The following is an 11,329-nucleotide window of genomic DNA, read 5'->3' on the forward strand; positions in this document are numbered from 1 at the left end:
TTAATATTCACACAGATTAACACGATATTTTGCACGTTTAACGCTTCATATGTGTTTGTGAATCATGCGTTAGTACTATTTCTATTCGCTAATTAACGCAATGCGTTTTTTTGTGCATGCGATATGCGGATTAACACATGCGAAATGACTTTGATGAATCGGTACTTAATTATTGCATGCTTTTTAATGAAAAAAACTATGTGATAAGCGTTATTGACCTTTAGTGAATCGGCCCCTATAACGCTTATTGCATAGTTTTTTTCATTAAAATATGTCATCGTAAGATAAATAACGCCAAGAACATCGCTTCTTAATTATGACAAGTGTCCTTTTAGTGAATCGAGCGAAAAATAAGAAGTGATAAGATTTTTAACGCATGCTATAAATAGCACTCCTTATTTCGGACTTTAGTAAATCGGGCCCATTGTCTAGTTGAAGCCCAAAGTGGAAGAGGATGACGTGTATATGCAAGCCTGTCCAATCTATTTTTTGACCAATGTAAGAAGAAAGGTCGGCAGATGTATAATCCTTCTGTGCATGCCAACCTTACAGCAATTTTGTTGGATCGCACTGAAATTGGTCGTTAGGTAAAGAAAAATTGTTACATGTGTGTCTAGCTTTAGACTAATCAAAGAAGAAAACTAAGGCCGATGACACACGAGGAGATTAGTTGGCCCGCAATTAATCTCCTCTAGCGGTGGCGACTAATCTCCTCTGAATGCTTTCCTGCCGTGTTCCTTCGGCTTTCTGAAGTTGCACAAAGTTGCCTTGCGAGGAAATCAACACATTGAGTTCCTACCTGGCGATTTACATTGTCGCTGGTAGGAAAACATTCAAGGAGATTAGCCACCAACGTTAGAGATTCATAAATTAGTCATGGGGTGACTAACATCCTTGTGTGTCAAAGTATACATATTATTATACCCTTATCTAAATTAAGTTCTTCCACATTACTTTGGCAATAAAAATATGGTTTACATCCCTTAAATCTAAAGCTTTAAACATTTACTGTTATTCATGTCATCCATGTTCCACTCACCCCAGAGATTAAATTCTCTGAAAGGCTTGGCTGGTCAGCCAGTGCATCCCAAAGAGTTGTACAAGTCAGTTCATGGGTAAACAGTAGGGATGCACCAAACACAGTTTTTCGGTTTCGGGCCGAACCTCCGAACCCATGTTAAGGGATTCGGCCAAATACCGAACTGAATAGAAATGCTAATTAGCATGTGCAACTGGAAAGGAAGAGCAGGGGAGGTGAATTTTAGTCATAGACCAGGCTTTTTTTTAAAGGAACAGTAACACCAAAAATGAAAGTATTTTTAGGTAATGAAAATATAATGCAGTGTTGCCCTGCACTAGTAAAACTGATGTATTTCTTTTAGAAACAATAATATGGTTATATAGTAGTATATAAAGATACTGCTGTGTAGCTGTGGGGCAGTTATTTAAAGGAGAAAAGGCTCAGGTTACATAGCAGATAAGCTCTGTATAATGGTGTTGAGTGACCTATTTCAGTTGCCTCCATTGCTACATATATATAGTTTATATAAACTATAGTGGTGTTTCTGAAGCGATCGATTTTACCAGTGCAGGACAACACTGCATTATATTTTCATTACTTTAAAACACTTTTTTGTTGTTACTGTCCCTTTAAAGAGCACAGGGCTACAGTACAGCAGACATATGCCAATAGTAAAACGTGTTGCTAAATATGTACATGCAAGTTGTCCTTTAAAATACTGACAAATTATGCATTTTGAAAACAAAATGTTTTGTGACTTTTTCTTGCCTCATAAAAAACTATTAGCCTATACTGACAAGGTATTACTAATAAAACTAAGCAAGCATTTCACATTTTTAGTTTAAAGGAAAAACTGATTCAAAGACTTCCATTATTTTACCTCAGCAGTGTACAATGTGCACAATTACATACAGATTATGGAGAGAGTGAACGTATACCCTTCTAACTAAACTGGTATTTTCACCTTCTAAACAGTACAATTTGGTCAAAACATTGCACTCATTATTAAATAGGCATAATGACTCTTACAATAATTTCTCAGTTTGATGAAATGATTTATACCTCAGATATTCCTCCAGACATTGAATAACATTATTATCTACTTTTGGATCAAACTTATTGGCAAATAAATGGTGCTGCTGGAGCAACCAGTTTAGGTCTCCGGTTCCATACACACACACCGTTCTCCTGTGGGTACCAGAGCATGGTATATAGGGAGCACCTTTACTCATGTCCCCCTCCAGGCTTTCCCATTTCACCAGTCTAGCAATGGCATTTATGTCTGAAGTGTCATATTTCTGGTGCGCAGGCATGTATCCTGGCATCTCGGCAAACCTATTTAATGTAGCCCACAAATATTCATCAGGGCTATAAGTATCCTTTGCCCAAGTAATAAAGCTTCTTACTGTGGGGTTTACAAACAATGCATTAACAAAGTTTCTAGTAACCACTATATAGGCATTGCCACTAAAAACTGGAACAGGTAATGGTGACGGCTTTTTCCTAGTATTTGTCAGAACAATATTATTTGAGTCCTCCTTGAGTTCAAAGTGATACTCCCAGCGTCTCTTTTTGTGGTTGGGTGGAATCTCAGACTCCATACTGTTGTGACCATTTAAAGACTTAAGAGCCTTGACCATCTCAGCATTAGTCTTTATTGGAAAGTCAGTTCCACATGTATTAATGAGATATTTCCACGGCACCTTGCTCTGTAGCAAGTCTTCCATGCAGTTAAGATCTGCTTGAACTCTCCGCCATGATGCATAGACCACGTTGACCAGCTTTGATGCCACAAACACATTGCCAAAGCAAGACGTGATAGCTCTCACTGCTTGATGAAAGCTCTCTGGGGACTTCTTATCCATATGAACACAATAAATATTATGCGGGGTGTAAATAGCTCTCAGAAGTCTTTCAAACATCTCAATATTGTCGTGGATCACCATAGAGTAAGCGATGGGAAAATCTTGTTCCTCTTTACTCAAACTAAACATGACATATTTTCTTCTCTGCCTGAAGAGCTTGCAGTCACTGGTTGCATTGATAAAACTCTCATCAGTCATGATGACTCGCTTTTTTTTGGCCACCAGATTGTCTATTAGGGCTCTTCTTACTTCCTCCATGTCCCCTTGGATAATTCTGTGGCAGTTCTTTTCTCCAGGGGCTGACAAGTTTAAAGCCATGTAGTAGGAAGCCATGCAGGTCCCTATGGGTATCTCATTGTTATCCCTCTGGTTGCAATCAATGGCCAGATGTTTCAGCCCCACTGTGAGGAAGAGCAGGAGCATTAAAGGCAGCGTGTACCTGAGCAAATGCCCCCGGCACAGGTTCTTTCTCGCATGGGCTAGTAACGGCATCGCTCGGGCAGCTGCGGGCACTGCTCAGATCCTTCTCTCTGTCTCTCACATCCCGACAGCAACCCCGCGTCTGTGCAGCTCCTAACATCATACGTTACAGCTTATGATGAGCGAAGCAATGTCATCTGTACATATAAAGGTAAGAAAGATCCACTGTAAGGCGGGCCGGGTGATGGTAAAACAGCACAACCCCAGCCATTGGCTGCTCAGGGCAGAGTGAGTCAGTCCCTGGTCCCAAGCAGCCCCGCACCGGGGAGGGACAGCATGCCTCCCAACAGTCCCGCTTTCAGCGGAACAGTCCCGATATTTATGGCACTTCCCGCTGTCCCGGATTCACTGTTAGATGTCTCGCTTGCTGTGCTGCTCTGCTCCAGGGAATAAAGCCCCGCCCCCTTAACTCTTCAATCTCCCCTGCTACACTCAAGCTCACAGGTTTACCTTGATGTTTAATTGTCCTGGCAGGAGCATTTGTGACAAGGCAAGGGTTAACTATTGGCTTTGGCTGCATTCCTCTCCTGCTCAGTGGGTCAGGGGCTGAGGGTGCCTCTGTCTTTTATCAGGCAGAAGAGGCTGCTGCTTTTATTTGTGTGCTGGGCAGTTTCACCTTCCCACCCCTAACATATATCTCTCACTCCTTAGAATCTCTGGCAGAGCACAGCATGCAGGGGAAGTATCGCTCATTCATAAAATATAGCAGACATTTAAAAGGGGCCCTTATAAGTCTGGGAACCTTAGGGCTTGTTAACATGGCTAGAAATCATACCGCCCAACTGGCCCGCTTTCCGCAGGACAGTCCCGGTTTTGGTAGCGCATCCCGCTGTCCCGGATAGTTCCATGAATGTCCCGCATTTCCGTAATGCGGGACATTCATGGAACTATCCCTGACAGTGGGATGCGCTGGCTGTAGTCAGGCGTTCCTCTTCTTCAGTGGCTCCTCTCTATATGCGGCTCCTTGTTGGTGGAGCCAGGCACTTTTATAAGTTTGCACCCCTTATAAAAGGGCCTGGCTCCACCGACAAGGAGCCACATATAGAGAGGAGCCGCTGCAGAAGAAGAAGCAGCAGCAGCAGCATGTATGGAGGCTCTGTGTATTGGGGGGGTACTGTGTATTGGGGGGATACTGTGCATGGGGGCTACTGTGTATAGGGGGCTACTGTGTATGGGGGCGTTACTGTGTGTGGGGGGGTTACTGTGTATGGGGGGGCACCTGTGTATGGGGGGGCATTACTGTGTATGGGGGGGCAACTGTGTATGGGGGTTACTGTGTATGGGGGGGCACCTGTGTATGGGGGGACCTGTGTATGGGGGGGCACCTGTGTATGGGGGGGTTACTGTGTATGGGGGGGCACCTGTGTATGGGGGGGCACCTGTGTATGGGGGGCATTACTGTGTATGGGGGGGCTACTGTGTATGGGGGGCACCTGTGTATGGGGGGGCACCTGTGTATGGGGGGGCTACTGTGTATGGGGGCACTGTGTATGGGGGGCAAAGCTGATACATAGTTATAACTCAGTTATAACTGACTGCCTTCTCTCTATATTTGAATTATATATGTAGGAGTTGCTATATTGGTTTTCCTTAGGTAGTACAGTATGAGGGTATAGCACATTTGCGTCTGATCCCGCCATTTCATCTATATAAAAGGAGTATTTTTTTTTAAAAATGGGGTGTGGTAATTGGGGCGTGGCCACAAAAGTGGGTGTGGTCAAAAATTGCGGCGCTGTGCACGCCTAATCTTTTTGTCCCTCTTTTCATTTTTCAAATGTTCGGAGGTATGCACTGATATAGACTATAGTACTGTATCTGAAGTAAACACACAACTTTTACAAATGCAAGGCACAGGTACATTATACTTTAATTTGATCAATTTTAATTTTTGGTGTTACTGTTCCTTTAAGACATTCAGGGGGCTGCTGCCTTGAGGCGAGTTGAAAATCTTGGCTTAGTAAGTGTCTCCTTTTAACTCTGAAATGAAATTATGCTTGTAATAATCATAATCATGGCTCCATACTTTCTCCTTCACTGTCAATGATACCTCCCAACATTTGAAAAATGAAAAGAGGGACAAAAAGATTAGGCGCGCGCAGTGCGGCAAAAAAAAAACACTCCTTTTATTTAGATGAAATGGCAGGATCGGACGCAAATGTGCTATACCCTCATACTGTACTACCTAAGGAAAACCAATATAGCAACTCCTACATATAAAATACAAATATAGAGAGAAGGCAGTCAGTTATAAGTGATACACAGTGCCCCCATTCACAGTAGCCCCCCATACACAGGTGCCCCCCCATACACAGGTGCCCCCCCATACACAGTAACCCCCCATACACAGTAATGCCCCCCCATACACAGTAACCCCCCATACACAGTAACGCCCCCATACACAGTAGCCCCCCTATACACAGTAGCCCCCTATACACAGTAGCCCCCTATACACAGTAGCCCCCCAATACACAGTATCCCCCCAATACACAGAGCCTCCATACATGCTGCTGCTGCTTCTTCTTCTGCAGCGGCTCCTCTCTATATGTGGCTCCTTGTCGGTGGAGCCAGGCCCTTTTATAAGGTTGCGCAAACTTATAAAAGTGCCTGGCTCCACCGACAAGGAGCCGCATATAGAGAGGAGCCACTGAAGAAGAGGAACGCCTGACTACAGCCAGCGCATCCCACTGTCAGGGATAGTTCCATGAATGTCCCGCATTACGGAAATGCGGGACATTCATGGAACTATCCGGGACAGCGGGATGCGCTACCAAAACCGGGACTGTCCTGCGGAAAGCGGGCCAGTTGGGCAGTATGATTTCTAGCCATGTTAACAAGGCCTAAGGTTCCCAGACTTATAAGGGCCCCTTTTAAATGTCTGCTATATTTTATGAATGAGCGATACTTCCCCTGCATGCTGTGCTCTGCCAGAGATTCTAAGGAGTGAGAGATATATGTTAGGGGTGGGAAGGTGAAACTGCCCAGCACACAAATAAAAGCAGCAGCCTCTTCTGCCTGATAAAAGACAGAGCCCCCTCAGCCCCTGACCCACTGAGCAGGAGAGGGTGCAGCCAAAGCCAATAGTTAACCCTTGCCTTGTCACAAATGCTCCTCCCAGGACAATTAAACATCAAGGTAAACCTGTGAGCTTGAGTGTAGCAGGGGAGATTGAAGAGTTAAGGGGCGGGGCTTTATTCCCTGGAGCAGAGCAGGCACAGCAATCAATTAAATGGCAAATGACATCTAACAGTGAATCCGGGACAGCGGGAAGTGCCATAAATATCGGGAGGTATTGGGACAGGGATCAGCAGCGCCTCAGACTCCCAGCATCCTCAGCGCGGGAGTTTGGCGTGGATTCGAGCTGTACAGGATTAGAAGAGCATGATGTCTCCCATTGGTCTCCCTCCGTCACGGTCAGGTGATGTCAAGCTAGTGAGAGGCGGGGAGCGCATTCCAATAGATAGCTGGCAGCCTTTCCTGTAATACCGGTATGGGAGTGCGGGGCAACATTAAGCCCCCTTTCCTTCTGCAAGCCCCTCTGTACATATATATATATATATATATATATATATATATATATATATATATAGTTTCCTCATTGTATGTACAGGGACCTCTACTATTTAGAAAATATATTCAGGCAGATCTGTATTTAGGAATCCGCTTTGGGGTGAACATTCTTCTGCGTCTAGTCGCACTAATACAGTTCCTTTCACTCACTCCTCTGCCTGAACTCATTCACCTGTCAGGGTATTCATGCGAACTCATTATATCAGCTAATCAGCCACCGAGCTTATTCATTATACCAGCTAATCAGCCACCAAGCTTATTCATTATACCAGCTAATCAGCCACGGAGCTTATTCATTATACCAGCTAATCAGCCACCGAGCTTATTCATTATACCAGCTAATCAGCCACCGAGCTTATTCATTATACCAGCTAATCAGCCACGGAGCTTATTCATTATACCAGCTAATCAGCCACGGAGCTTATTCATTATACCAGCTAATCAGCCACGGAGCTTATTCATTATACCAGCTAATCAGCCACCGAGCTTATTCATTATACCAGCTAATCAGCCACCGAACTTATTCATTATACCAGCTAATCAGCCACCGAGCTTATTCATTATACCAGCTAATCAGCTACCGAGATTATTCATTATACCAGCTAATCAGCCACGGAGCTTATTCATTATACCAGCTAATCAGCCACCGAGCTTATTCATTATACCAGCTAATCAGCCACCGAGCTTATTCATTATACCAGCTAATCAGCCACCGAGCTTATTCATTATACCAGCTAATCAGCCACGGAGCTTATTCATTATACCAGCTAATCAGCCACGGAGTTTATTCATTATACCAGCTAATCAGCCACCGAGCTTATTCATTATACCAGCTAATCAGCCACCGAACTTATTCATTATACCAGCTAATCAGCCACCGAGCTTATTCATTATACCAGCTAATCAGCTACCGAGCTTATTCATTATACCAGCTAATCAGCCACGGAGCTTATTCATTACACCAGCTAATCAGTCACGGAGCTTATTCATTATACCAGCTAATCAGCCACCGAGCTTATTCATTATACCAGTTAATCAGCCACTGAGCTTATTCATTATACCAGCTAATCAGCCACGGAGTTTATTCATTATACCAGCTAATCAGTCACCGAGCTTATTCATTATACCAGCTAATCAGCCACCGAATTTATTCATTATACCAGCTAATCAGCCACAGAGCTTATTCATTATACCAGCTAATCAGCCACCAAACTTATTCATTATACCAGCTAATCAGCCACCGAACTTATTCATTATACCAGCTAATCAGCCACCGAACTTATTCATTATACCAGCTAATCAGCCAACGAACTTATTCATTATACCAGCTAATCAGCCACCGAGCTTATTCATTATACCAGCTAATCAGCCACCGAGCTTATTCATTATACCAGCTAATCAGCCACCGAACTTATTCATTATACCAGCTAATCAGCCACCGAACTTATTCATTATACCAGCTAATCAGCCACCGAACTTATTCATTATACCAGCTAATCAGCCACCGAGCTTATTCATTATACCAGCTAATCAGCCACCGAACTTATTCATTATACCAGCTAATCAGCCACCAAGCTTATTCATTATACCTGATAATCAGCCACGGAGCTTATTCATTATACCAGCTAATCAGCCACTGAGCTTATTCATTATACCAGCTAATCAGCCACCGAACTTATTCATTATACCAGCTAATCAGCCACCGAGCTTATTCATTATACCAGCTAATCAGCCACCGAGCTTATTCATTATACCAGCTAATCAGCCACGGAGCTTATTCATTATACCAGCTAATCAGCCACCGAGCTTATTCATTATACCAGCTAATCAGCCACGGAGCTTATTCATTATACCAGCTAATCAGCCACCGAGCTTATTCATTATACCAGCTAATCAGCCACCGAGCTTATTCATTATACCAGCTAATCAGCCACCGAGCTTATTCATTATACCAGCTAATCAGCCACCGAGCTTATTCATTATACCAGCTAATCAGCCACCGAACTTATTCATTATACCAGCTAATCAGCCACCGAGCTTATTCATTATACCAGCTAATCAGCTACCGAGATTATTCATTATACCAGCTAATCAGCCACGGAGCTTATTCATTATACCAGCTAATCAGCCACCGAGCTTATTCATTATACCAGCTAATCAGCCACCGAGCTTATTCATTATACCAGCTAATCAGCCACCGAGCTTATTCATTATACCAGCTAATCAGCCACGGAGCTTATTCATTATACCAGCTAATCAGCCACGGAGTTTATTCATTATACCAGCTAATCAGCCACCGAGCTTATTCATTATACCAGCTAATCAGCCACCGAGCTTATTCATTATACCAGCTAATCAGCCACCGAGCTTATTCATTATACCAGCTAATCAGCTACCGAGCTTATTCATTATACCAGCTAATCAGCCACGGAGCTTATTCATTACACCAGCTAATCAGTCACGGAGCTTATTCATTATACCAGCTAATCAGCCACCGAGCTTATTCATTATACCAGCTAATCAGCCACCGAGCTTATTCATTATACCAGCTAATCAGCCACCGAGCTTATTCATTATACCAGCTAATCAGCCACGGAGCTTATTCATTATACCAGCTAATCAGCCACGGAGCTTATTCATTATACCAGCTAATCAGCCACGGAGCTTATTCATTATACCAGCTAATCAGCCACCGAGCTTATTCATTATACCAGCTAATCAGCCACCGAACTTATTCATTATACCAGCTAATCAGCCACCGAGCTTATTCATTATACCAGCTAATCAGCTACCGAGATTATTCATTATACCAGCTAATCAGCCACGGAGCTTATTCATTATACCAGCTAATCAGCCACCGAGCTTATTCATTATACCAGCTAATCAGCCACCGAACTTATTCATTATACCAGCTAATCAGCCACCGAACTTATTCATTATACCAGCTAATCAGCCACCGAACTTATTCATTATACCAGCTAATCAGCCACCGAGCTTATTCATTATACCAGCTAATCAGCCACCGAACTTATTCATTATACCAGCTAATCAGCCACCAAGCTTATTCATTATACCAGATAATCAGCCACGGAGCTTATTCATTATACCAGCTAATCAGCCACTGAGCTTATTCATTATACCAGCTAATCAGCCACCGAACTTATTCATTATACCAGCTAATCAGCCACTGAGCTTATTCATTATACCAGCTAATCAGCCACCGAGCTTATTCATTATACCAGCTAATCAGCCACGGAGCTTATTCATTATACCAGCTAATCAGCCACCGAGCTTATTCATTATACCAGTTAATCAGCCACCGAGCTTATTCATTATACCAGTTAATCAGCCACCGAGCTTATTCATTATACCAGTTAATCAGCCACCGAGCTTATTCATTACACCAGCTAATCAGCCACCGAGCTTATTCATTACACCAGCTAATCAGCCACGGAGCTTATTCATTATACCAGCTAATCAGCCACGGAGCTTATTCATTACACCAGCCAATCAGCCACAGAGCTTATTCATTATACCAGATAATCAGCCACGGAGCTTATTCATTACACCAGCTAATCATCCACGGAGCTTATTCATTATACCAGGTAATCAGCCACGGAGCTTATTCATTATACCAGCTAATCAGCCACCAAGCTTATTCATTACACCAGCTAATCAGCCACGGAGCTTATTCATTACACCAGCCAATCAGCCACGGAGCTTATTTATTATACCAGCTAATCAGCCACGGAGCTTATTCATTATACCAGCTAATCAGCCACGGAGCTTATTCATTACACCAGCTAATCAGCCACGGAGCTTATTCATTATACCAGCTAATCAGCCACCGAACTTATTCATTATACCAGCTAATCAGCCACGGAGCTTATTCATTACACCAGCTAATCAGCCACGGAGCTTATTCATTATACCTGATAATCAGACACGGAGCTTATTCATTATACCAGACAATCAGCCACCGAGCTTATTCATTATACCAGATAATCAGCCACTGAGCTTATTCATTATACCAGCTAATCAGCCACCGAGCTTATTCATTATACCAGATAATCAGCCACCGAGCTTATTCATTATACCAGATAATCAGCCACCGAGCTTATTCATTATACCAGATAATCAGCCACCGAGCTTATTCATTATACCAGATAATCAGCCACGGAGCTTATTCATTATACCAGATAATCAGACACGGAGCTTATTCATTATACCAGATAATCAGACACGGAGCATGCTTATTCACTTTATTAGTCAGGGATCAGCAGATATTGGTGACCTACAACTGCCAGTACTCCACCAACATCAGTGATTGAAGGGTGCAAGGAAAAGCAGTTTAACAACATATATAGAGCAAAAGGATGCTCATCTTTATGTAATA

At 43.1% G+C, this 11,329-nt stretch overlaps 1 protein-coding gene across 1 annotated transcript; it reads right to left on the minus strand.

Moving 5' to 3' along the window:
* Window positions 1–341: 341 nt before the first annotated feature.
* gcnt3 (glucosaminyl (N-acetyl) transferase 3, mucin type) lies at window positions 342–3,717 on the minus strand. The gene has a single exon (XM_004917920.4). The coding sequence runs from the start codon at window positions 3,376–3,378 to the stop codon at window positions 2,047–2,049; it is 1,332 nt and encodes a 443-aa protein (XP_004917977.1). The 5' UTR covers window positions 3,379–3,717; the 3' UTR covers window positions 342–2,046.
* Between the last annotated feature and the right edge of the window lie 7,612 nt (window positions 3,718–11,329).

The sequence above is a fragment of the Xenopus tropicalis genome, chromosome 3 (assembly GCF_000004195.4).
Source record: "Xenopus tropicalis strain Nigerian chromosome 3, UCB_Xtro_10.0, whole genome shotgun sequence".
Taxonomy (NCBI): Eukaryota; Metazoa; Chordata; class Amphibia; order Anura; family Pipidae; genus Xenopus; species Xenopus tropicalis.